Raw genomic sequence first — 27,961 nt, forward strand, 5'->3', positions numbered from 1 at the left:
TGCTTCAGGAGGACTGAGCTTTACCCCAAAGAAATAAATACAGTCCATGTTAATGTGGCTCTCCATGAATAGGTGGAGGAGGAAAATACAAATAACAACAAATCTGAGCCTGAGTGTGCCTAGAAATCAACTCCTCAGTGAGTTCATGTGCTTTTCAGATCTGTGACTGAAGATGAACCAAAGTGTAGAAGGGAATGGGAATAACAAAATGTAGACAGGAAAAGGCTGCTCATTCTGGGGAGGCATATTTTGTCATTGCTAATGTGATTAGTCGCTTTTAAAGTCCTTTTATCTATGTGTTGGCTTTTGGCTTTTTGAAAGTTTTAATCTTTTAATTATTATGCAAAATCTCAATCTTGGGCAAAGCACTGCAGGCACAGTGTCACGCAAATGCTCAGCAGAACATTTGATCATGTATCTAATTGCAAGAGTTTAACTGGTATTATTCCTCATTATGAGCTAATTTGGAAATAATGCATCTTTTTTTATTCATGGTGATTTTAGATAAAAATTGGGGAGACCTCAACAGATCTCGAACTGGATGGACTGTTGCCAAATACAGAATATACAGTCACAGTTTATGCCATGTTTGGAGAAGAAGCTAGTGATCCCCTCACAGGACAAGAAACTACATGTAGGTAGCACAAATCTATATTCACTTCAGTGTTAATAAAACTTCAGAATGGTCTTTGCACCTATTAGAGCAGGCATCTGATTATCTGATTTGAACAATTGGGCAAGCTCTTTATGTAAGTTTCTCACTGTGGATACTTAATTTACAGAGGCTGAGGGTTTCTACAAAATTTGCAGCAGGATTGTGAACTTGTCTCTCTTGTTGGTAGTGATACTATGAATGCCCCTACTGATCTTGGTGAAATTACTGACAGTTTCCTGAACTTGCTGAAGGTGAATGACAGTCACCACGTAGGACCTACATTGATACTGTCTGTTTAGCCTCCTCTAGCTAGAGAACCAGGTGTGTGTGTGAGCCTGCTCAGATGGAGAGAGTCATTCCTCTGGCTCAGTAGTAGTACAGACAGAAAAGAAGCAAAGAGAAGATTTCTGTCCAACCCCTGCTGCCTAACATCTGGTAAATGGAGGGTTGGAAAGTGCCTGTGCAGTCGTGATAGATGGTGTGTTTTTAATAAGCAGCAAGAATTTTGCCAGCTAAATTCTGTCCTCTACAAACTGTACACCGACTGTATGTCAGCTCTCTAAATAGTTCCAGCATTTTGAAGACAAAAGAATTGAAAATAAGCAACTGTGCTTCTGGGACCTTTCTGGGACTGCACTGAGTGACATCTCTATTGTGCCCAGCGGGGAAGTGAGTGAATCCTCTTGATTTGTGCTCCTGGCATGAGTAACCCAGTCAGGGTGAAAGTGACTTACATTTAATAAGTGAGAGAAGTTCAGGCATGCAAATTCTAGGAAAAAGAAACCCCAGAGCAATTCCTTGTAAGGTCAGGAAGCAATAGTGGAAGAAGCTCTAGGAATGGTGTTTGCTGGGTCTTCTCTGGGAGGACGGTTGTAGATAGACAAGTTCCAATAGCAAACTACTGCAGCCTGGGCATATTTGTTGACTTGAAACAGGTGTAGAAGATTCCTAACAAAAAGAATCAAATCTTTGGCTCTTTATCTCTCCCTCCCTTTCTCTGTCTCTTTATGCATTGCTCCTCATCTTGCATGGCCCCCAGTGCCCTTATCCCCCACCCTGGCTTTTGGTCAATATCTACTCAGTATCAGATTTTTATTTCTCCTAAAAAGTAGTTTATGTAGTTGATGACTGTGCCAGCTTCAATTCACTTCATACCATATGATCTTGGAGAACGTGCAGCTCTAAACCTGGCTAACACATTGGATGGAAGATCACAAACAGATTCCAGATAAATTGGCACAAGCTGAGGTTTTTATGACACTGTCTGATCACAGAAGCTTGTAACGTGTGTTAGTCAGCCCATCATCACTACTGCTGCTACTAGACCAGAATAAAAAAGAAACCCTAACTTCTCTGCAACCTTCATTTATTTTTAGGATGACACCATGGAGCCATCTCTGGTCTATAGTACTGTAATATGAAAGAAGATTGATACTGTCATATGCAGCTATTCAAATAAGCCCTCTACTAGCAGGCTTTGGTGAATCAGGCAGTGGGGCAGTCTGGGAGGAAGAAAGCTCCTGGTGATCATGTGGGTGTTTAACAGTAATGTCTTACCTGTCCAGAATCTGATTTAAGCTTCTTTCTCTTATTTATTTTTTTTCCTTTCCTTTTCTTTTCTTACAGTGTGATTATTTCTGGCTTACAATTAATGAATAGGCTACCTGGTATTTTCTTCCTGGAGCATGTATCTGCCTGAAGAGTGATCTGCCAAATTTGCTGTAGTATTAGGTGTAGTATCTGATAATCTGTGTTTAGCAAATAATATTCTACACACTGTATCATCTTGGTTACTGTAGCAAACCCTTCCATATGCCAAACAGAGACATGCTCTGCAATCCCATTCTAGGGTGTAGTTTCATTTTGGGGCCGGGATTCATCCAAGACTCCCTGTAAATATCACGTAAGTCTGGCACCAGGACTGTCTGGTTGAGAGCAGTGTTGTCAGGAGGTTGGTTCCAAGAGGAAAGAGCTGAGACTGATGCATTTTGTTCTATGACCTGGATGGTGGAATGAAGTGCATTCCACAACTGACAGAAAGTAGAAAGGAAAGCCAGCACGTGATACTCCCTTCACTAGACTCAGAGGAATATGGTGAATGCCAGAATGTGTGGCAAACCCATCTACTACAGTTCCAGTGTATTCCTGTCTTCTCTTTTCTCAGAGCCAAGTTGACTTCACTGTTCCTAAGCTGGTTGCAGTGTCTGGATTGATAAATGGCCTGGCTAAAGACCTCATGTAATATATGAGGCCTTTAAAATCTTTGCTTTTTCCCATGTGCTATTGTGTGAGGGAAGCAGCTTCTGAAGTGCTGATATTTATCTGTCCACGTGGACTGGTGAGGAGTGTGTGTGTGAGGGCAGGATGGATAGAGAAAGGTTTTATAATTCAGAGGAAAGTAGCAGATGTTGGACTAATACAGAACCTACTGCTGAGAGTAACAGACAGAACAAATTGCTTTCTGTGGTGTGACAGAAGTGGATGTAATCTGAGACTGTCTCCTGCATGACCTCATTTTCCTTCAGCTCTTGACAGTCAAGGAATATATAGCATAAAAGTACAGCTTTAGCTGGGGTTGTTGTTGGGAAACAGCTTAGGTTTCCAAACAGAAAGGTTAGACAGAGGTAAAAAATTAGCATCTTTGGAGATCTTCTAAGCTAGTTATGCTTTTTGGACAAATTTACCCTTATGTCAGGGTCTTTTAGGATTCAGAAAGGTTTTTGCCAAAATTCTACTCTCATGAAGTATTTTGGCTGGGATACATGTGAAAACCAAATGCATATAGGATAAAGATCTAGCTGGCTTAAATTAATACACAAACACAAATTTATTGCAAGTGTTGTGTAGGCTATGTCTTTATACGATATCTGCAATGAACAATATCATAATTTATTTCTTTTTCAGTATCAGTTGAGATGCATTTAGCAAATCTGAAAGTTCTGTTTCAGCAAAGAGCTATGCCCTTTTACCTGCCTTTAAGTATTTTTGTAGCTCCATTGATGTAGGTCTTTGAATAGAAATACTGATGATATAAATTTTTGAGTGGAAAATTATACTATTTACTTTTAAGACATGAAAAATTTCACAGCTAAAACCGGGGATCATTTTCATGGTTTTCTCTCTTTTCTTTTCAAGTGCCTCTAAGTCCACCAGCAAACTTGAAATTTTTTGATGTTGGGCACAATAGTGCTAAGCTAACATGGGATCCTGCTTCCAAAAATGTAAATGGCTATCGCATCATGTACGTTAAAACAGACGGAACAGAAACCAATGAGGTAAATTATTAGTACCACTTTTGCCATCTCAAACCTCCCCAAGCTTCTGTAATTATTAGGAGTAATGTTTATAAACAAAAGCTACTGTGCAAGCTCTAACAAAGGATTTGTGAGAGAATTCTTAAAATTGGTGTAAATAATAAAATAAAATAAGAGTTTCCTTAATATTGGATGTGCGTGTATGTGGAGGACAGTACTCTGAACAGTCTGGGGCACGTAAACTGAAGGAGACAGCTCAAGGGAACAGTGGTTTGCTAGGACCAGGATCTTGACTAAATGTATAGTATAATATACTGTAGTATGGAAATATTTATTGTTTCAGTTAAGATAATAAAACTTTTGATGTATCACGTATCATGGACTCAAGCTCATTCAAAAAGACTCTGAAGGCTGCCACATTTTTGCAACAATTTGCTTTAATTATGTATTGAGAACTCTCTTCCTAGAAACAGGATTTGGCTTGAACAAAGTTCTAAGGCAATACCAAGATATTCTAACTTAGACTCTTATATTTAATAATTTGCAATATTTAGTTCTGCCTTGTTACTAAGGGTGCTTTATAATACCTTTTAGCAGCATAAATTCCGTGAGAGAATGCAAAATGTGATGGAATGATTCATACAAATATTAATACAGAAATTTAAAAAAATACAGATTTTAAAAAAACCCCAATTGCAATAAGTGAGTTTGATTATTAAAACAGTCCAGATCCCTTAGGAAACAAGTTGTCATGGATAACTTGGCCCTCAATAAAAAGAAGTCTTTAATAGTAGTTATCTGTAATTACATTTCTTCTGTAACATACCTGGCCTTTCATCTGTATAAAGTGGAATATTTGTATTGAACCTGAAGAAACTGTTCCCAGCTTTAGAAGGGAGCATACCTGTTCAATGTTTTGTTTCTTTCTTTCTGCTAGGCCCCTTAAAATTTAAATTAGAAATAGTTTGACTTCTTCCTATTGATTACTCCTAGTATAGATAATATGCCTGACTGTACTGATCACAGTGGTATTTGAACATCTCAGGCTTGTGGTAGGAATGTAATGTGAGTGAATGTTCAGTTCCCTTTTCCTTTATGTCTGTTCAAAGAACAGGTGGCATGTTTTTGTTTGCTCTGCGCTGGTAGCATTTTCCCTGTGGTGCTGAGTTAATGTGGCACTGAACAGCTGGACTGATAAACTGTTTATACATCTTTGAGTTTTATGTCCCTGGCAAAGTCACTTAACTGCAGCCTGGAGAGAGAACAGACGAAACAAATGTTAAACATGAGGGTTTTATGCAGTGATTGTCCATGATAAGAGGTTGGATTTAATAGCCCAAAAATCTCCTTCCTCTTCTGGGTTCCTGAACATGCAGTGCTGATGTTAGCTGGAGAGTTGGGCTTACCATGGCTGAATTCTCCTTTTCCGTGGTTTGCCATAAGTGCAAAATTCTCCTCTTTTGTAGTTTGTCTATTTTAACTGATTTTGTCGGCTTTTATGGACCTGAGTCTATATTTGTTGGTAGTTTCACCAAATTTCTCTACTAATTGCTTGACATTCTCTTTCTGTATCATTAGTACCCAGTAGAATTTCAGACACTGATAATGTACTGTATGGTCAATATCTACTGCAAATCATGTTTTCTCTAGGTTGAAGTTGGTCGTGTTTCAACCCATACTCTGAAAAGTTTGGCACCCCTTACAGAGTATACTGTTGCTATTTTCTCCCTGTATGAGGAGGGACAATCTGAACCCCTTACTGGCAGCTTTACCACAAGTAAGTACTGCTGAACTTCTGAAGGCTTTCCAAGAAGAAATTTTATACTCTCTTACAGTACTGGAAAGTAAGATTAGTTACAGCAAATGTCTCTGGGTGTGAATTCAGATATATGGAATGCTTTCTGTTATTTTCATTGGTGTTTTTGGCTTCTTTGCTTCCTTACTGTGGGGCCAATTGCCTCTTTACTCACATGAGTAATCTCTTGACATCATGAAAACATCGCCACAGCTTTCTGAAGAATTTTTCAGTATGATGGCATTTTTATCTCCAGATGAAGTGTGATGAGTTTTGAATCATACATTTAACCAGTGAACTGTCCAGGCTCTAGGGGGTAGAACCTTACATATGTATAGAGGAACTACATCAAAAGGAGAAAATATAAGGCATTCAAAGTTCCTGTAGATTGTTTAATACAGTTATAGTTTCTGTAACTGTATTTCTGCATTAAATGAATGGCTGATGACACATATTAATGCTTTCCAACATAACAATGGGAAGAGAAGGAAGGGAAGGGAGGAAAGAGAAAGGTGAGGTGGAAGAGGAAGGGAGAACATACATGTATGGACCAAGAGGGTGACACATGCAAAGTGAAAATGGAAGCACAGAGTCTGGAAAGGGCAGAGATTGGGACTTTGCTTTGAGGTACAAGAAAAGAGCCTGGTGCACCGAGCTCTCAGCAAAGGAGATGGACTTAGGGTTGCATGCAGCTCCTTCAGTGGAGAGAGGACAAGGAGGCCTGTCCAGTTAGAATAAAGAGGAACTCCCCTCCTTGAACTACAAAACTACTTTCCTAAGAACAAATAAGTGGGCAAAGAATTCTGTAGTGCCTTTGTTTTCTACCTCCCATGTTATACTCTTTTAGCAAACTGCAAGTAAAATGTATGTGCCTAATCTTGCCATCTATGGAAGTCTCAGAGGATAATTCACTCTCAGTTTTCTTGTGTGTAATATTTTCCAGAAAGAGTTCCAGCTCCCCAGCATTTGGAAATTGATGAATCATCAACAGATAGTTTCAGGGTCAGCTGGAAGCCCACCTCATCAGATATTGCTTTTTACAGATTGGCATGGATTCCTTTGGATGGGGGAGAATCTGAGGAGGTAGGTTGCCTTGACATTCTGAGGTGGTGAAAAGGAAGAGAGAATTCCATTCTCAGGACACTTATGCTGCAACTTCTGTTAATTAAATATGGCAAATTGACTCACAGATAAATCTGTCCCACTGCAAAGCTCTCTAAACAAAAATTAAACAAATATTCTAGGGGTTTTTTTAAGAGAAAGTGAGGAAAGAAGAGATATTTTGTGAAAAATTACTCTAATCTGTAATGTGCCAACAGCCATAGAACTAGCACTGTTGTTTGGGGCCACTTCAGTTTTTAGAGGTTCATGTTCTTTACTTTGATGTGAAAATGATGCTGGTAGCTGAGCCAGAGTAGTGATATCCTCACATAAAGCTCCAAATTTATCTAAAGTGCTGGCCACAGCAAAATTGCTTCTGAAGCTTTATTTATGTAACATTACAAAGGGAAAATATGTACACATAGTAAATTTATTAAATTGTTCATCTATTCCTCTTTATGTTTCTTTCTCTTTTTTCCCCCTCATGCTGTATTTTCTGCATTAACCCCAAGTACGCCTTGTCCACAGTACCCTTTCCATCAGTCTAAATTTTAAAATTATTTTTCATCCCTTTAGCTTTTCCTTTTTAATTTTCCTTTTGGAAGTAGAAAGACAGACACTTTCTCTCCTTTCCCAAATTTTCATAGTCTGTCTCATTTCTTCTTTTTCTTTATTAACTCATTATTTTGGCTTCTTTTGTACTTAGTCTTTAGAGACTCACAAATATCTTGCTCTCTTGGCATCAGCAGTGTGTGGGGAGGCCACATCTGCAAGCTGTTTATCTGGGTACAGAACTCAGGGGGAAAGATGACATTTCCCACCTGGCCCTAGGTTTCATGCATCGTTTAGTCATCCATTAGGGCAGAAAGTAGTCATTTTAGCTTAGGTTATGTGTCATTTTTTCTGTAAATTTAGCTTAGCCTGATTCTTTTTCTCCCATTCACCTAGTGAGAGGTAGTCATGCAAGAAAGAGAGAAATTAGATGAGTGAGCAGGGAAAAGAAGGAGTTGGCAGATGAGTGAGTGGACACAGGTCGTCCACTAGCAGTTTCTTCTCTAGTAGATGAACTGATTTGTTTCTATTTAGGTTCCAGTGAGTAGCTGCCAGTGAAAGTCTTTAAGCCACTTTTTAAAGTGAGATTTGAGGTATCTGTATTCTTTCAGTGTGAGAATAAATTATCAAGAGATATTTGAACTGCTAAGGTTCTACTTGTTCATTTTATTCCCTAAGAACTGCTGGAGGCTCTAATATTTTAGAATGTTGAAATATTAAAAATGCCTGAGCTGCTTTCTTGTTCTCCTTGCATGACCTCCCTAATGGGGTCAGGCCTAGGATAGCACAATACCTCCAGGCTGTTGCTTCTCTAAGCTTCTTTCCCAGCTAAGTGATCAGTCATGCAGACAAAGGACATGCACTCCCTCTCTCTTTCTCCCAAGACCCAACTTACCAATTAGCTGAGTGGGGTCAGGGGACGGTGGTTAATTACACACCTCTCATCTCACTTCACCCACTCTGCTGATGGGTGAGGAGCATTCAGTTGGGTGTTAGCACTAAAAAGCCAGAATAAATTTAAGAGTGACCTTTTATTTCTAGGTTACAGTAGAGAATGCATGCTGTTGTGTGCTTGTTGCTGCTATTTGTCTTGCTCACTTGAAAGTTCAGCACTTTGTATTGTTTTTTTGTAGGCTACATTAGCAGGGAGGGGAGGGTAAAGGAAGTGATGCTTCAGAAAGTATGCCAAAGTTACTTGTAAGACAGTAATTATGCATAGATATTTTATAATGATTTGATACACAGCTAGAGGCACTGGGGAATTGAAAAGGAAGGCATTACATGTATCTACTTAGAACACAGCTAGATTCACTCAAAGTTTGTTCCTGAAATTTTCCCAAGAAACTCTGTGCCAGAAAGTGTGCAGCATGGGATGCCTGATTCATTACTTGATAGTTGTAGAAGACAGGGCCCCAGTTCATTTCTTTCTGCTTTTGTTTTTTGTATTTGAGTTCAGAAGGTCTGTGATGGTGTTATGGGTCCCTTTTTCCCAAGACCAACTCAGGAAATCTCCTGTGGTAGTTAAAAGAATGAAGTGTGATTCACTGTTTCTGTGAACTTCTGTGGCAGATTTTATGCAGGACATATTTATTGTTTGATTTCCATTATAAGTCTAACTTTGATGTTGTGTATACAGTGGCCACCTTTAAAAACTTGTCAGGATTAACCTAGAGAAAGGTTGTTTTATTGTAGTGTCTGCCTGTGTAACCTGAAAACAATTCCCAAAACTGCTCAGCCCATTTCACCAGTATTACTGCTCAAGCTCCTGTATCTCCTGTTTTAGTCCCTTTCATTCCAGCTCCTCGCCATTTGGTGATCCCTTCCAATAAAATAAATGAAAGACACAAGAATCTGAAGTGAAACCTGCTTACAGTTCACATTGCACATGTCAGTCTTCTGCTGCTGTCATAACTAGAAATGAGGAGAATTACTATTTAAAAGTTCACACCATATAGCAAACTAATCATCAGCACATCTCTCCTAATCCTCAAGTCTGAAGCAGGTGTTCTTCCAAGTTGCATTCAGAAGTGTGGAACCATAACTGAGATTACAGTTTTGTTATTGAAACAGCCTTTTATAAGGCAGGGGAGATACTGATTACATTTGTCATAACAATGTTTGAATGGCAGAAATATGAATGGAAGTTAATCTATCCTGTTATGCTGTTCTTATTGATAAATGTTTTGAATTGTAGTGATTTTTCAAAAAAAAAAAGCATATGGTCAGCTTTAGCAATTAATTAGTTGTGGGTGAAAGCATAATACTACACATTTTAAATATTATTAAGTGTTTTTTCCAGAGGTACTCTGGGATATTAATAAATTTTTGGGCAGATCTGAGTGTAGATTTCATTTATTTTAAAAGAGAATCGATTTTCCTTCTTTCATTTCAGTCAATTCATGTAAAATAATGAGATGCAGAACTGATATTCTTCAATCTTGCTGTGTAACTTAGGTTGTCATAAATGGAGATGCAGACAGTCATGTTATAGAGGGTCTGTTGCCCGACACAGAATATGAAGTTTCTCTGCTGGCAGTTTTTGATGATGAAAGTGAAAGCGAAGTTGTTGCTATTCTTGGAGCTACATGTAAGACAAACTCTTGATTGTAATTTTTAAAAATGTTTAAGTGATTTAAATTTTATACATATATAAACACAGTTCATTCTTGGGTAGCTATAATATTGAAGAACATGGTGGTTTAGCACCAGGGATTCGCTGACTAGCTTTTGCTTTTCTTACTTAATTATGTGGTAGATGGTATTGAATTGAAATACTGATTTGGCTCCCTATCTGAGCTGTGCTATTAATAACCTCTGGATCTGGGTAGATGTGCTCCATCCTGCATTTTAATATTTAGTCTTTGAACGGGATTCCTTATGAGAAGATATATCAGATTTTGGAAGGGATGTGTGTTAAATGTTTTAAAGGAAATAATTTACAGGAATTTCATTTGTTTGGCATTTTCAATATATCCTTTTCTTATTTTTGTAATTTATACTCACTAGAGGTGAACTCACTCTTGTCTGAAATAATGGTCCAAAAGTCTTACACAGGCTTCCTGTGAAACTGACATGAAAGTAACAAATATAAAACTTGATAATCATGTCCAGCTTGTTTCATAGTTTATTATCAAAACACTATCCTGTATTTCAGGAAGATTGCTCTATTCTCTTTTTATAGATATGAATTGGATAAGTAAACAACTGTATTTCTTATGTATAAATTCTAAATTTTTTTTTTTTTTTAGTAATTTAACTGCAGGCTTAATTCTAATTCTTCTGTTAAGACAAGAAGCCCATACCCATCCAAATCATGCTAATAATTCCCAATGTTGCTGAGTGTACTTTGTGTTTTTTACTTGGACAGAAGTAAAACACCTCTAAAAAACTTTCAATTTAATTAATCTGACAACCTTAACAAATGGTCAAAGTGGAAGTCTATTGTGCATAGTTCAGCCAGAAATCTGTGAAAATATATGCATTCTTATTTGATTACACAGCTTATAATTGTTTTATCTGCACATCTAAGTGCTAATCCTGCAAATATATGTGCCTAAAGTAAACTAAATGAATAATTCCCTTGTAGGCTCTGAAATGTCTGAAGTGTGTGGGATACTTGTAGGTGTGAGCACATAGTGTCATTGTCATAGTTAGAAATACAAGAAAAATACTGTGACTTCCATGTTTTGTCGAGCTGTTAGTGAGCTGAGCCCTGTTTTTCAGCTGCAAGTGCTACCACGGTACCTACTGCGGTGACTACCACCAGTGTCTCAACCTCCGAGCCCACCACAGCAGGTAAGCAGAGCAAATGCCAGCAGCTGAAATGCTGAGTGCAAAGCACTAAGGCTCCCCACAGGCACCTCTAGGGTTGGGGGCAGAGCTGTGATGCTGCTGAGGAGCTGATGTTCCTGAAGGGGAGGCACATCACTGCTGTAAGGTTCACACTGTCCTGTTCTGCACCCCCGTTCTGCATGTGGCCAACCTCCTGCATGAGCCATGCATGGGTGAGGAGCCAACCCCTTACACAGGGTAGGGACTCTGAATGGTACCAGTGGTATTACTTAGGAGTACAGAGACGACTTTGGAAAATTCCCCTAGCATTTCTCTTTCCCTTTATAAATTTGAGCTTGGAAACTCTTCAGAATTTTGTTTAGTTTTGAGTGTTCTCTTTCTTTTCCCTGTAATTAGACAATTGACTTTGAAGGAGCAATATTTCTGGATTATTTCTCTTCTGTAACATTCTAGGTTGGATTATTTTAAAGCTCCATAAGATGAGCAGATAAACAAAGCAGATGGGATAATATATGTTAATGGAAGTATAGGATGACTCTTATTTTAATAAGTGCTTGGAGTTTTTATATTATTAAGCCCAAATATGACTGAACTATATGGTTTTGCCCCACTATGGATCTTCAGAGCCACCATGATTTCAGTAGAGCTTGCAGCTGCTTGGTGATAATCAGCACAATATAAAAATTATATTAAATCTAAAAATAATAATTGAGAAAATACTGAATAAATATTTCTGGATTTAGTTTTTCGAACAGGAGTCAGAAACCTTGTCATAGATGATGAAACAACCTCAAGTCTGAGGGTGACGTGGGACATTTCAGACTACAGCGTTCAGCAGTTCAGAGTGACTTATCTCACTGCAGAAGGTGACCGTGCTGAGGAAGCGGTAAGAATGGTCTGTATGGATTTTGTAATTGCCTTCATAAGCTTATTTAATAGTTGCTAAGACATGATATCTTCTTATATGACAGTTTTGTTGCAATTAGTAAAGGATCTGTACTTGGTATTACTGTGAGCTTGAACTTCAAAGTTCTAATCGTACAGCACCTGTGGCACTGCAGGCAGCAGCAGAGAAATGTAAGATCAAGGCCCAGTCACACAGATGTTTAATGAGCTCACAGTTAAAAGAGGAGCTGGCTGACCTCTTTTTCCTGTATTTTTTAATTCATACAAGTTGGGGTTTTTATTTTTAATTTAACTTTAATTTACTCCTAGGCATTTTTCTATCTTGAGATTGTGTTTTAATGACACTTAAATGTTTGTACAGGACAGTCTTAAGCAATTTTTGTTTTCCTTCAGCAATTCTTTTCTCTTCTCTCTTCTCTCTCCCCTCCCCTCCCCTCCCCTCCCCTCCCCTCCCCTCCCCTCCCCTCTCCTCCCCTCCCCTCCCCTCCCCTCCCCTCCCCTCCCCTCCCCTCCCCTCCCCTCCCCTCCCCTCCCCTCCCCTCATGTTATGCTAAAGTAATGTAAATAAAGTTCAAATATAGAGTTTTCATACTTCTCGTTAACCTGTCACGATAAGGACAGCACTTCTTAATCTAAATGCCTGAGAATATTTGGCATTTTCCAATACCATGTGATGATCAAAATTAAAGTTGTCCTACACAGAAAAATATCTGGCCATCAAGATTTTGGAAAATACTTGAAAGAATGAAAAGTACTGCATGAAGTCTTTCGAGCATATAGCAAACAAACCAAAACAAACACCCCCCCCCCCCCCCCCCCCCCAAAATAAGAAGCCCAAGCTCCATTATTTAAAGATTTCACAAATTTTGATATACTTCCAGAAGTCAGTGAAGCCAAGTGCCTTTTTAATTTTTTTTTATTTTTAAGTCGGTGAAAACTTAGTATTACAGTGCTTGGTTTCCACAAAATCTGTTACAAAATTTTTGGATGTCTTCATGTAGGTACATTTAAAAGATTAAATTGTATTTCAAGGTTATTTTTTTAGTAAATAGCTCAGAATGCAAAAATATTCCGTATCATTCTCCTTCTGTGTCTGCCACTTGACTCACTTCTTTTCATAGGGCAAAACCCATATTAAAAATGTGGGTTTTCTTTTTGATTTCTAGCAGCTGACTTTTTAGCCCTATATCAGAATATTTCAATAAAAAATATTAAGAGGAGTTGAATATATTTTTTCTAGGAAAATATGAATCTGTCTTTTTCCATTTTAGTTTTGTTCAACTTTTATGAGACCCTGCTGGAAACTTACTTTTTAACCATCTCTTTCAATTATAACTTGAAAATGAATTTCCAGTGTAAGGGTGTCTTTTGGATTAGGAAACATGCTTTATGAACTTGCCCCAACTATATGTTAGTATAGTATATAATAGAGTGGAAAACTTGCACAGCATAATGGTACAAACTGTACTATTCTTCTGAGAAGAACCCAAATTTTCTGAAATTCAGATCCCAGATTTACTGTTTCAGCTCTCTAGTTCAGTTGGATGGTATAAATGTCATTCTGCTTTAGTATTTAATGACTATTATATTAAAATGAAATGAAAACTGTAGGAAAAATATTAAAATTGTGTCTATCAGAAGGATATTAGAGCTGACTCAAAAAGCTCATTAGAGAAAATTATAAAACTGTATGATTAGGTACATATCTTGGCTCTATTTCCATGAATTATTTAATTTTAAGTACGCTCTCAAGCCTTATTATCTTTGGTCACAATTCAACAAACAGATTAACCATGTTTCATCTTTGAAATTAATCACGTGCATAAATACTTCGCTGAAAAAAGAATTATGTAAGATTATACTTAGAATTAAGCACATTTTAATGGAAGGAATGTACTTTATCATGTGGCGTCAGGTACCTGAGAGGTGCACAACAGATGTCAATAAAACAACACAGATATTCAATTTTAGGGAGTGTTTATTTACTTAAGTACATTTTTAGGCAGAACCCAAAAGTTTTGTGCAATTTGGGCTTACATGTACTATAGCGTGACAGCTCTCTGGTGAATGCTTAAGTTTTTTGGCTCTAATTTCAGTGATATAAGTTTCAGTTATTGCTCCCTTTCCATAAAAATATTAATAAGCTATATAATTCTTGATGCAATTGGCTGAAAATCAGGGACTAGAAAATGTAATAGAATACAGAAGGGTCAAGCTCTAAATTGCATGTGTTCTTGGGTGTGCTGTACATGCTGCAAAGATCACATTTTTTCTCTTCTTTAAAGCCAAAAATGTTTTTCACTGCTGAAAACTGTAGTGGTCTGTAGAAGATTATGCACATGTGGTGAGGAGAGAGTTCTCAATGCTTGCATCCCCTATCCTAAAAAACTCAAAAAATTAGTTGGATTTTTTCAGAAACTTAGTTTGTGTGTTTTGAATGTATGTGTATGGAAGAGGAACATGGAAATCTTTCATGAACATTTATTAATGGTTTAAGTCCAGTTTTGATCAAAGAATGAAGCACTTTGACAAGTCTCAACACCTGGGTGCACTAGATAAGTTTCCTTCTTTGTATCACTTGCCAAAACTAGAAGTAGTTTGAATATATCCTGGAGTGCTAAAACTGGTGAGACTTTCTTGAGCCTATGCTTCAAAACTTTGCCATCATCACATGCATCGGTCTTCTTTGAAACAACAAAACACTTTTATGGACTTACTTTCTGCTTTTCGCCTGTGAGTTTAAAGGGCTTATGCTTCTCTCAACTTCTTGCCAAGTATGTGTAGTTGCTGGCTCAGGTGATAGGTGATAGGTAATACCACACAATGGACATGAGCCAGGGAATGTCCAAAATGTGACTTTGGTGGGACTTGCTTCCAACAGCATCACTTCAGAGCACAGGTCTCTGCACAGGAAACATAGGACTAGCTTCTCTTTTTTACCATGCCCACACCATGTGCTGTAAGTGGCTCCCATACTGGCTTTGGAAGCTCTCTGAGATTAAATTTTACTGGCAAGTTAAGTGATTGCAAGGCTTTGCTTGGCACTCCTACCACCACTGTTGTGATATTGGTTTTTGAGGCTCTGGCTAAAATACAGCAATCTATTGAAGAGTTTTAGATCTAGCTGCATATAGGGAAACCTTTCATTGTGCTTAATTCAGCAGGTTGAAACATACTCTGGAACCAAAACTGCCCAGAGGAATTTCTACAGCTGCTCTACTACCAGGTTGCCTGGTTGGACTTCTCTTGCAGATCTCCCATGTTTCGTGGCAGTTTGGGATCCTGTGGGATTTGTGGGATGTAATCCTACTTCCTGTCCTAAATAGCTACCTTCATTTGCTTGTATCCAGACTAGATGCAGACAAGACAAACATGTTTTATTCCTGCTTGCTCACTTCAATGCTTCCCGATCTCATAAATTGATTTTCCTTCCTCCCAGGGAAGGAGGATTTGTTGTCTTCAAAGAGTAAAACAATCAACCTTTATTAATGAGCTTCAGAAAATCTAAAAATGTCTAGAATGAGTACAACAAGAGTATATATTTTGTCTGTACAGTAAAATAGTTAAAATATTCATGGTCCAAACATTACCAGTGGTTTATGGAGCTGCAGCGCCTTATAGGTTTAATATAAATCGGTGTTATACCATAAGAACAATTCCTTTATTTTGCTTTGGTATAACAGTAGATCTGTTAAAAGGGTGGATAATGTAGTGATTTTATTTTACTGCAGAGCATCAGTAGTATTTGAAAATGCAAGGTATACAGCAATGCCGGTGGAATGTGTTATCACTGACTATGTAAGATAAAATGGTTTGGCTCTAGTCATTAAGCTTGATTGTTTCTCTGTTTTCTGACCCTCCAGGTAATGGTGCCCGGCAGACAAAACACTCTTGTACTTCACCCTCTGCTGTCTGATACAGAATACAAAGTTACAATAACCCCCATCTATTCTGATGGGGAAGGAGTCAGTGTCTCAGCTCCTGGAAAAACATGTAAGTACAAACTTTCCGCCTGTCTTTGGCCAGGATATGCATGAATAAAGACTTACTCTTGTGGTCCTTTTTCCTTGGCTGTAGGAATGTACTTTAGTATAAATGGGGGCTTATTTTGCATTACTTATATGACCTGAACTTTAAATTAATCTCAGTTGATTGATTTATAAACAGTGGGTTTCTCCTAACTGACAAGCTGTATTTTATATTCAAATACTCTGAGTTTGCAGAAACTTGTTCAGTTATAAAGCTGGTAAATCCTTGATAACTAGCCCACCAAGGGCAAGCCAACTAATACAGGAAGTAAAGTAAACAAAGCCTGATGAGATGCTATCAAACCACCCATTGTACTGTTAGATTTTCTTTTGTGTGAGATCATTACTTTCTAAGGGTCATTAGAAATGCTGCTGAACTTTTTATAAAAGTGATTGCATTATCTCCAGAGTTCTGACCAAGTACCAAAAGGTTACTCATCTGTAGCTTAAGCTTTTTCTCTACTGTATGTTGTAAAAAATCCTTTCATTGTGCACTTGTAGTCATGATAGTATAATTTTATTTAATTATTCTCCTAATTTACATAATTTGTCTTAATTGAAGTGCTATTTATGCAGAGACTTAAATCACTTGTAAATAATCCCTTTGATTCCTTTCTACAGGATTAAGTGTTCAAAAGAGCATGATTTGTACATTAAAAACTTTAGTGCACTTGTATTGGAAGAAACTATACAATGTATAATTATCTCTAAGTTATTTTGCAGTTTTAGGAAACAAAAGGTTTTTTCAAAAAAATGTAGGGACAAAGTTTGGAATTAATTCAAATATTCATTGTTTGTTCATCAAAGTTTGTAGTTAATCCACTGAGTAATGCAAAGGATGAATTTGATTAAGGGTTTCATCCTAGTAGTTTTACCTGTAAATCTGAGAGTACTGGGTATCACAGTCTTTTTATTTGCATATCTTGATTTTTCTGTATGAGCTTGTATGAGATAAACTTGTAAAAACCCAGTTTGGTTTCCTTTTAGTGCCCCTGTCTGCTCCTAGGAACTTACGTGTCTCAGATGAGTGGTACAACAGATTACGTATCAGCTGGGATGCCCCACCATCAGCAACGATGGGTTACAGGGTTGTCTACAAACCTGTCAACAGTGAGTTTTTAGACTAATTTTTCTGTGATCACTTTTGAGTGGACATCATCTTTTGCTCAATTTTGTTCTTAAATTTATCAGTTGCAGTTATAGCCTTGAAAGTGTTAACTTTGGTGTCTCATTTTTGAATATGAAAGTTTCATAATCACAGAATGATGCAGGTTTGAGAGGATCTCTGGAGATCATCTGGTCCAACTCCCTGAACAAAACAGGACCAGCTTGAAACAGGTTTTGCTGGACCCTATCTAGTCAAGTTTATAGTATCTCCGAGGATGGAGATTTTAAAACTGCTCTAAGAATCTCTTCCAGTTTTTGACTACTGTCACTGGAAGTATCTTTGCTAATATATAATAAAAATTTCCCATGTTACAAAATTTGTCTTTTCTCTCCTACATTTTCCTGTTTGCCTCAGAAGACATTCTGTCTTGATCTTCTCTACCACCTTGCATGAGGAGGTATAGGCAGCAGCAGATTTCCCCTTAGACTTCCCATCCTAAAGCTGATTAATTCCAGCTCTTTCAGTCTGTGTTTTTACATCATTTTACCATGACTCTGTTTCAGAGACTACATTTGCTTTCTTCATATTCCTGTCTTCTGTATTCTCCTACTCAACTTCCTTCCCCTCACAACACAAGGTTTTCATTTCTTCTCAGACACTTGACATTTTATTCGTTGTCCATTTTGTGAGTGCTGCATCCTTTGCCCACCTGTACATTGTAGCAGACAAGACATCCAGAATCTTTCAAATTTCTTTAGAAAAACAGGGTCCTCTATTGACAGCAAATCACAGATGTGTGACTGTTACGGGACTAAAATACTGTCCAAAGACAATACTGCTGCCCGGTTTCTGATATGTATCCCGAACAACTAGGGGAGGTGATGAAGGAGCTGTTTGCTGTTCTGATTTGGGGAAGTTTCATTCTTTTCTATTTTCATTATCATTTTTGCACAGTATTAAATGATGCTGTTGTATAAGCAGCCCTGAGGGACTGTAGTGCTGGCTGGCATCCGCTGTCCCCCCTGTTGGTCCTGGCACACAATCAAACTGGGGAGATATTTGGCTGCCTATTTAGAGCAGTAGTAAGTCACTGAAGCAGAACAAAAGGGTCTTAACAGATGCCAGTGTCTAGCTCTGCCTTAATGAATCCCACTGCTGAATTTCCCAAGTGTGTTATGTCTTCTATCCATGCAAGATTGAGGAGTATGTCTTTGTATTTGTGTATGGTTAAAATAAAAATCCAACCCCAAAAAACCCCAGCAAAATATAGCAGTAACTTTAGGAACACGTGTAATTTTTTCTGATTTATTTCATTTTTTGCAGCTCCTGGTCCTGCATTGGAGACCTTTGTAGGAGATGATATTAATACCATTCTCATTCTAAATCTCTTCAGTGGAACAGAGTACAGTGTTAAAGTATTTGCTTCATACTCAACAGGCTTCAGTGATGCCCTAACAGGCGTGGCCAAAACCTGTAAGAATGATTTCATGCTGTTCAGGTCTCTACAGACCAGCTTTCCTTACAACTATGGCTTTCTGCAGCTCCCTGAATAAATTTTCATGTGGAAGACTTTCTCAGTTATGTGCAAACTGATTTCCTGAAACGAAATTCTCTCTTTCTTTGAGACTATACCAGGCTTTAAAGTGATCTGCTGGACATTAGCAAGACAGGAATCATAAAGCAGATATTATTCAACAGCCAAAAATATATTTGCTTAGTAGTAGATGTAAATTTTCTTAATTAAAAGTCTATTTAGTGTAATATTTCTAGCTCCATATATATAAAAGATTATTTGCTCTTTATATAGCTAAAGCTCAGTTTTAAATTCGATTTTGACAGAAATGCTGGTGTTACTATGATAATTTTATACTTACTGTAATAACTGAACTTTTTAGCAGCGTTCATTATTTAGTCCTAAGTAAATTGCCTACAGCTCTAAACTTTTGTTTTAAAGGTTCACTTATTTTTTAAATTCTTGCTTTAGCTTTTCTTGATGTTTTTTAAGCAACTATGGAAATTATTTGTTAAAAATGAATTGGCACTGGTTTCACTGTAAATATTTTGTCTATTTTTTTTCTTGTATGTCTTATTAGAGATGTAAAACTATTTTTTTGATATTTAATTTTCAGTGTTTCTGGGTGTGACAAACCTGGATTCCTACCAAGTCCGCATGACTAGTCTGTGTGCTCAGTGGCAGCTTCACAGACATGCTACTTCATACAGGGTAGTTATAGAGTCACTTGTGGGTAAGTTACTAAATAATTCAATATGCAGCTACAGCCCAATCCAGAGAATTGAATTGCATAGAAATTGCATGCAGTTAGACCTGTAGACTGGCTCCTGACATACTGGAAATGAGGGACAGAAGAGAGTTGTGTACACACTGACAGTTTCAGATTGGAAGTAGCATCCCTGTCCTTTTATGTCAAACACGTGTTGATAACTTGTGCTTTTTATGTAAGGGACTTTCATCTGTCAGTAGAAGATAGGTGATTACCTGAGTTTTTCATTGGTGTGAGGAACAGAAGACGGATAAAAGATGAACTGAATACATCAAAGTTTGTAAATATACCACCAGCAGTAGCTCTGTAGGATTAGGATAGACAGGAGAAGAGGGCAGAAGGGTAGGAAAGCTCTGAATTAATCCAGACCATGCCCACAGAATCAGAACAATGTCCAGTTTTGTTTGGTCTCATTCTGTTGATGCTTCATTATAGCTTATAGTAGTAATGTTACTCATACGGATAAACATGACACAGTTTTATGTAGTCACACAAAGTGTCTTGATGCTTTTAGGACTGCCTCTATAGAGGGTAAATTATAGCCTCTTCAGCCTCACTGATTCTCAGGTGTAACCAGAAGACATTATGGAGAAGTCAGTATTTGTTCACACCAACTCTCTCTCATATCCCAAGTAGACATCAGTGGTGTTCTGACTGGCAGCAAGTTAAAACCTTGGATAACTTGAGAGAAGTGCAGTTAGTAACAATTAATGGGCTATGTTAAAGGTATCATGAACAATAATACCAATCTTGTGGCAAAAAAAGTAATGACCTTTCTGTGGAATGGCAAGTGGATGGTGATAAGGTTTATTTGAAGCCCTGGAATACAGACAAGGTATTCAGATAGCAGAGATCTTGGCTCACACAAGGCAGCACAGACATCCCTCTCATCTGGGAGCTAGCCAACATTCTACTTTCTCCATATAGAACTGCTAGAATTGTTTTAGCTGAGCTGACAGCACCTAAATGTGAGCAGAACAACTTAGAATGTGAACAAATGTTTCTTATTAATATCTATCCTGAAGGGATTTGATTGTCAGATCAGGTGTGTGTCTGGTTCAGGCAGTGATCAATTATTTTTATACTAGTGTAACACCTGATAAGCACTGAATGACTGTCCTTTTTTATATATTCTGTAAAATGTGAGATCATATGCTTGTATTTCACTTCTTCCAGCTGCAGATCTTAAATCGTGATAAAATTTTTCTTGTTATTAAAACATGCCTTATGCTATTTCCAGTACTCAGCCTTTTTCTATTGTCAATGTGTTTTCCAGTTCAGAATTTAGCAAAATCAGTTTTGGAACCATGTAAATGCTGTTCCTTAACCATTTTGCAAAGTGATTACTAGTGAAAGCCGGAATATGATATCTAGTTCAGTCTCTTTTGCTCTGACCAAGCACATTACAGATGCTGAGAACCAGAGGCGTAGACAAACAATGCCATAGAATTACATAATGCAACAATTCCTAGTTAGACTCTGATAATTTATGACTAGATCCAAAGCCCATTCATGACAGTGTTAGTGATTTTTATTATCTTCACTGCATGGGGCAAAATTCATCTTTTTTTCCTGACGATGTTTGACACATTCCTCAGCTCCTATTTAGTATGAAGAATGAATTGTTACAGAGACCTCTGCACAGAGGTCAGTTGCCAAAAGTAAGGCAGCATGTAGTTTATTAACTTATGTCAACCTCTTACCCTTCATATGCTGTTGTGTACCCTTCTTATTTATGATTTAAATTACACTATTCAATAAAACAGTAAAAAAAGGTGGTTTCTTTTGTAATTCCAGATGGGAAAAAGCGAGAAGTAAATCTTGGTGGAGGGACGCCTAGACATTGTTTCTTTGAGTTGATGCCTGGAACCAAATATAAAATCAGTGTTCATACACAGCTTCAGGAGCTTGAGGGACCTGCTGTGAGCATCATGGAGACAACGTGTGAGTAAAACAGAGCAGAGTTCAGCCAGCAGCAAAAATGCTCAATTGCTTCTTGTGTTCTGCCCTTTGCCCACACATGTGCTATTCCTACTCAGTTTCCTTTAGCTGAGCTATTAACTTTTCAACTGCATTGTGACTCCTCCACAGAGGTGCAGAATTCTTACACCACTGCTGTGAATTAATTGTTAAGTCACATTCAACAGCTCTGTTGGACTTCTTAAAGAGAATGAAATAGGAAGGATGGTTTAGCTTTCTTCATAAAAAGTCCTGTTGAGGGATACTCTGAATATCTGTGACTTCAGGGTAAAAAATACAGAAAAATGAAGCAAACAGAGAAAGTTTTGTGTCCTGCAGTTCTTGTTATTTAGTAAAATTAACTGGTGTTTGAATAATTTACAGTTAAATGGGACCTTGAAACCCAATTTACTTAAGTATTTTAAAACAAACCAACAAATCAGACCTTTTTATTATTATTATTACACCAGACAGACAAAATAGCCCAGACCCCTCACAAAGGCAAGATCCTGCTGTCATGAGTTCAAAATACTGCAAAATAAAACATGGGACTACTAGAATGAATAGTTTATCTGTCTTTGAGCCCATTTCCAATCTCAGCATTACCTGTCTTCTCATACTATATTGCTATACACCACAATTCTGTTCCCCTTCTCTCAGGTAGAAAGTGTTTATACTTTTCCTCTTTTCATCCCCAACTTGTGGTTTCACACAGGAAAAACTTGCCCAGGTGCATGACTCCCAATTCTTCATTGTCCAGGGCTCATTCTCTGAGCAGTGAGCAAAAAGCCAAGCTTCTCCTGGATTTTGGGGAATTGCATTTAGTGTGCTCTGCAGTTTAGGGAGTTAGGAAACATGAGGAAGAGCACACCTTGGACTGTATGTCCATTTGAGAATGATGGTTTGTGATGCAGACAAATTATTGTCTCACCTCAAAGGGGAACAGTCTTCAGGGTGACTGGTGGTGCTGAGAGCAGCCTTTCAAGTCCCCTTACAGCAGTTTCTAAATGGGTCTGGTCCTGGGCACTACTTCCTTGTAGGTGTTTCAGAGTCCTAGCCCTTCCTGTGGTTGAAGCCAATGGGAAAACCCCCATCAGCTGCAGTGGGATGTGGACATGTAATGAATCCTGTTTGCACTGATCTTTCCCAAATGTAGGTTCCTTTTCTCAGGCTTTTATATCTAACTCTCTCCATTGCCTATAAATGTAACTTAGGTGTTACAGCAAGTAACAAGTTTAGTCTTACTTGAAGGACTGATGTTTTGTCACCTGTGGCTTCATATGATAAATGCATTGAATAAAAATGGGAAAAACCCCCTTCAACGAAAGTGGAAGCTTTTCGTCCCGTAGAGTTGCGGAAGTCAATGCATGTGCATTTTATCTCTGAGAGTTCAGCTGGGCTATATTGAAAGGCACTAAATAAAGCTCTTGCATTCAGAAAAGATGTCAGTCAATAATTGGGTATTCTCCTAGGTCTCTGCAAGGTAGAAATTCCAAAGTCAGTTTTCAGGAGAAGAGTGAGGGACATTTTCAGAAACTCTATAAAGTAACTTTAGTAGAAGTTGCTGCAGGCAACAGAGCCACAGTCCTGTAGAGTTGTGGTCAGAGCTGTGTTTCTGTCTGGAAATGTAACAAGGTCTTTCGTCAAATTCAGAAACGTCTTCATCAGGGCAGATTCTGATCTGCTCTGAGCGCAGGCACTGGCTTGCTTTTGCTCTCTGTCTTTGCAGTTTGGATTGCAGGACTAAGACCTTCTTCCTGCCAGGGTGAATAGAGATCTACTTTCTGTTACGGAGGACTGGTTTTGGTGAGAAAGGAAAAGGACACTGACCTTTTTTAAATTGAATTAAGGATTCTAGGCCAAGAATAGGGCTGCCACGTGGTCTACTGCACTGGGTAATCTCAAAAAGGGGCAGTTCCAGTAGTTTGGCTGTAATATTGTATCATTCACATTGAATATATAGCCATTAATTGTTTGGTAATAGTAATATTCTTTTTCAGGTGGCCTTTCTTGCATGCACTCACCTGCATTTATCTCCAATTGCATAACTAGTTGATTAGAGATGATGAATTTTTTTAATGTGGAGATGAGTAGAAAATGTTGTGTTTGTTAAAGATAGTGGGCTTTTAATCATGTTTGAATATTCTTTCCTTTTTTTCTCCAGTACCATTTCCTACTCAGCCACCAACAACGCCTTCAACACCACCTCCACCACCTACAATCCCACCTGCAAAAGAGGGTAAGTGTGTGAGTGCATGTGTGAGTTTCTAGTAATTTTAAGGTGTTGGTGCCATTTTTTTCTGCTTCTGATGGTATTTTAGACCTGTGGGGAGCAGATCTCACAATGCATTTGCTACAGAAATTTTGTTAAGGCAGCTGGCTTAAATTTAGTAAGCCAAAAATCTGTTGTCATTATAATATTGTTAAAATTTGCCAAAAGGATGGTTAATACATGTGACACTTCCTTTTTCCAAAACTCCTAAACCATACGTATTTTGCAACTGAAGCAGACATTCTAGGATAATTAAACTTCAAAAGCAGCATTATTTTTAAATATGTCTCCGTTAGGTAATGTGAAAAGTATGGGCCATGTTTGGTCTCTCCTCTTTAAATGTAGACTTCCTTTTATTATTATTTGAACATGCAGTGTTTTGTACAGAGTTTCATAATATTTCTCTGAGAGGAACATTATTGGTGGAGACTGAGGATCAAATACATCAGCTTGAAGTCAGTGGACCAAACTGACATGTAGAAATTGAGAATTTAACCCATAAGCACAGGGAAAAAAGACCTTGTGTGTATATGTTTAGAACTGCATAGGAGCAGATGATGAGAATTTGTTGTTGTCCAAGGAGTAATCAACAGAAAATGAAAAATACAGGTTTGTATTTTCTTGTCCTATTCTCTGGATTTAGATGAACATTTTTATTCAAGATGAAATATGTTGAAAAACATAATTTTGCTTTGAGACACTTTGCTTCTGACCTCAAGCAATAGACTTGGATTTCTGTGAAGTGCTGAAGGTTCCCAGTTCCCAGGAAAGAGTGAGCACCTTGTGTGAGCAAATGTAGAGCTCTTGCAGGCCTTTTTGCATAAGAACGTGCTGGAATAAGATGAGATGGGTGAAACTTGCATTGCTCCTACATAGTGCAGTTGAAGTGCATTAGACATTAGACACTGCAGACCTTTGGGCAACTTTTTTAATGGAATAGTCTCCCAGTGAGAACCTCCACAGTTGAAATTCTCTCATCTTGCTTACTGTGTCTTGCCAGGAGTCTGGCATTGTGTAAGCTCATATGTGATTTTACTTTAAAAAAAGTAAATTTACTTCTATTTATAAAAATAGGAACGATTAGCCAGACTTTAAAGAACCACTGAAGTGTATTCTGTGATAGGATCTATCAGTGCAGACAATTCTCCCTTGCAGAGCTCAGCTGGCTCTACACCTGCACTGAAGTCAATGCCAGCAGGTCTGTTGGCTGAAGCATAATGAGCTGACATTAAACAAGGGCTTTTCATGATGGTTGCATTTTCTTAAATGATTTATGAGATTTCATGAGGAGTTGAGGCATTGCTCTAATTCCAAAATTCTTGCTTTTCTTCCTCAGTGTGCAAAGCAGCCAAAGCTGATCTGGCATTCCTGGTGGATGGGTCGTGGAGTATTGGAGATGACAATTTCAATAAGATAATTAACTTTCTCTATAGCACTGTGGGAGCTTTGGATAAGATTGGTCCTGAGGGAACACAGGTAATCAACATGTACAGACATGGAGGGCGCATGGAGTTGACAGGGTATTTTAGACTAGACCAGAAGTGAAATGAATCAAGAAGTAACTGACATCATTTCACAGCTCCTGTGAAAATATAAACTGCTCTAGGTCAGTATCTTTTTTCAATATCTTTTTATGCACACCGTATGTTAAAATTCACAATATAAATTTTGGTAGCATGAAGGCTACATATCATTTCAGTCTCCTCTAATTCTAATGATATTTAAGTTTCTTAATTCTTTTGGTACTCACTGTAGTGAGTTTATAGGTTTATTTATAAATAAGCTAAAAATTGCATTGATAAGAAAAATTAAAGGTTCTGTTATTTTAAACCACACACTCTACAAAATCTACAGTGCTTGAAATAAAATTTACGATGATGGTTCCATTTATGTATTTGTTTAGAGAGATGCTCCAGAACAGATTATTGGCAAATATGTTACTGTTTTAAGTGTTACCTGTATAATATGTGGTTTGGGATCTCATTGGAAACTAATTTGAACTTGTCCAAACCCTGAAGAATACTGTTTCTTGCTATACAGCTATTTTTCCAGAATATAGTTAATGGTGCTTCAGAAACTTTGTCACAAGTTTAAACATAAGAGCTCCTTTTAAACCAGGGGCACCACTTACAGAATATGAAGTTCAATATATGCTTTGTGAGTTGTAGGGGTTTAGCGTACAGTATTGTAATACAGGGTCTTAATTCATGTAGTGTCATATTTGACAGAGGCAATATTTCAAAATATGTTCCTGGATTTTCTATTACTTGCTTCAGTCTTGCTCCCTAGCTTAAGTTACTTATGTGCAGTTATTAATTTGTGGAGACTGAATTAAGTCCCAGCAGTTCTGAGTATGAATAACTGTACACGTGTGAGCAGCTGTAACCAGGATTTTGCTTTTGGGCTTGATTGAGAGTGCTTCTGCCAAAGTGGGTATTACTTTTCTCATCCTGTTTGCTGCAAAATGAAACCAGAAAGTGTTAGATGGTTGCCAAGGTTGCAGAGAGTAAAATTAAACTTTATTAGTGAAAGCTTTCTTAAACAGAAAAAAAAAAAAAATCTGTCTTCAATTTAAAGATGAAGCAAAGTTACAAGATAAATCCTTGCTTTATATGGTCAGATTCACTTACTTTTTGCTTACACAGTGGGTGGTGCTTTTATCTTCTATGTGCACAGGTGGCAATAATTCAGTACAGTGATGATCCCAGGACAGAATTTAAATTGAATGCATACAAAACAAAAGAAACTCTTCTTGAAGCTATTCAGCAAATAGCCTACAAAGGAGGAAACACAAAAACAGGTGAGAGAAGTCGTGATTGTAATGCAGATTTTCTCCTTGCTACTCTGTGCAGTATTTCTTTCCCATTTGCTAAGTAGTTTAATTAATCACTGCCAAACCTGTGAGAACATGGTATCTCCACACTGGAGATGAAATGTGAGCTCTGAAATTAGGAAATCTTTGTAAATCTGTAGTTTACACACTTCAGCCCCTACTGCAGCATATTCACCCCACTGACCAACAGTGATAACAAGGATATGGGAAGCAGGGAGAGGAGCAAGGGGGCCAAAAGCAAATAAATTTGGGGGTAATGGAAGGTGGAATGGGGAGTAATATGAAATCAGCTTTGCAAGCAGGCAGAAAACTGAGAAAGTGGAGAGGGTGGGAGGGAGCTTGCAGAGCCTGTAGAAAACTGGAGAGTGTGCAAGGTCTGTTTGATCATAAGCTAGGACAGTTAATCCTCTGTGGGATGTTTAAGATTGGGATGGGGAAAGATGTCTGCTAGCTGAATGAGGTTGCATTTTAATTAATCCGTTAAGATAGCTTTCTGATACAAAAAAAATTATAGATGACAGCTGAAAGGGTTAAAATCTGTTTTAGTTGGAAACCGTATGTTTTATTATTTTCAGACTGCACAGAAATTTCTTGCAGCTGTTGCGTTGCACCCAGTCTCAGCATTATCAAAATAATTTTCCATTTACTACAACGGCACTCTCAGTTGTTAATGTAGACAGTGCCCTACAGTCCAGAAAAGGAAAGTTTTGTTATCTCTAACCCAGCCAGCAGCTAAATACCACACAGCACTTACTCACTGCCTGCCCCACCCCTGGTGGGATGAGGAAGAAAATCAGAAAAGGGTGAAACCTGTGGGCTGAGACAACATGATTTCATGATTGAAATAAAGCAGTATATAATGATAATAATAGTAATTAAAAGGGATATAACAAATAAAGGGAGAGAAACCCCAGGAAAAGCAGGTGATGCTCAGCACAGTTGCTCCCCCGACCGATGCCCAGTCCATCCCTGAGCAGGGATTGGCCTCTCCCTCCTGTCCAACTCCCCCAGTTTATATATTGGGCATGACATTCTGTGTATGGAGTATCCCTTTGGCCAGTTTGGGTCAGTGGTCCTGTGTACACTCTCCTCTAGTCTTCTTGTGCAGCTGCTCAGGGACAGAGCATGAGACGCTGAAAAGTCCTTGACTCAGGGTAAGCACAGCTTAGCAACAACCAAAACATCATTATCAACATTAGCCTGCTACAGAGTCCAAAACTCAGCACTGTACCAGTGACTCAGAAGAAAACTAGGTCTATCCCAGCTGAAACCAGAACACCCACATGAATCATGTTCGCGATCTTCACCTTCTAGATTGAAAAATGGATGGCTGAAGCTGTCAGAACTTGAAACGTTAAAGTCAAAATCAAACTTTTCTAAATCTTGATTTTAGTAACCTCAGAATGAACTAATTGACAGACTAG

The 27,961-nt window shown here is 38.0% G+C and overlaps 1 protein-coding gene across 7 annotated transcripts in view; it reads left to right on the top strand.

Moving 5' to 3' along the window:
- COL14A1 (collagen type XIV alpha 1 chain) overlaps positions 1-27,961 on the top strand; it is a 114,915-nt gene that overhangs the window by 45,924 nt on the left and 41,030 nt on the right. For 5 of the 7 annotated variants that reach the window (XM_039549915.1, XM_039549918.1, XM_039549921.1 and 2 more), the window contains exons 13-27: positions 505-634; positions 3,791-3,930; positions 5,560-5,686; positions 6,648-6,787; positions 9,812-9,944; positions 11,081-11,152; positions 11,893-12,044; positions 15,919-16,048; positions 17,071-17,193; positions 18,515-18,664; positions 19,321-19,437; positions 21,271-21,417; positions 23,597-23,671; positions 25,041-25,180; positions 26,381-26,504. In XM_039549915.1, coding sequence (XP_039405849.1) covers positions 505-634; positions 3,791-3,930; positions 5,560-5,686; positions 6,648-6,787; positions 9,812-9,944; positions 11,081-11,152; positions 11,893-12,044; positions 15,919-16,048; positions 17,071-17,193; positions 18,515-18,664; positions 19,321-19,437; positions 21,271-21,417; positions 23,597-23,671; positions 25,041-25,180; positions 26,381-26,504 — 1,900 coding nt within the window. The remainder of the gene's footprint in view (positions 1-504; positions 635-3,790; positions 3,931-5,559; positions 5,687-6,647; positions 6,788-9,811; positions 9,945-11,080; positions 11,153-11,892; positions 12,045-15,918; positions 16,049-17,070; positions 17,194-18,514; positions 18,665-19,320; positions 19,438-21,270; positions 21,418-23,596; positions 23,672-25,040; positions 25,181-26,380; positions 26,505-27,961) is intronic. The other 2 variants (XM_039549917.1, XM_039549919.1) reach the window with 1 other exon arrangement.

This window comes from Corvus cornix, chromosome 2 (assembly GCF_000738735.6).
Source record: "Corvus cornix cornix isolate S_Up_H32 chromosome 2, ASM73873v5, whole genome shotgun sequence".
NCBI lineage: Eukaryota > Metazoa > Chordata > Aves > Passeriformes > Corvidae > Corvus > Corvus cornix.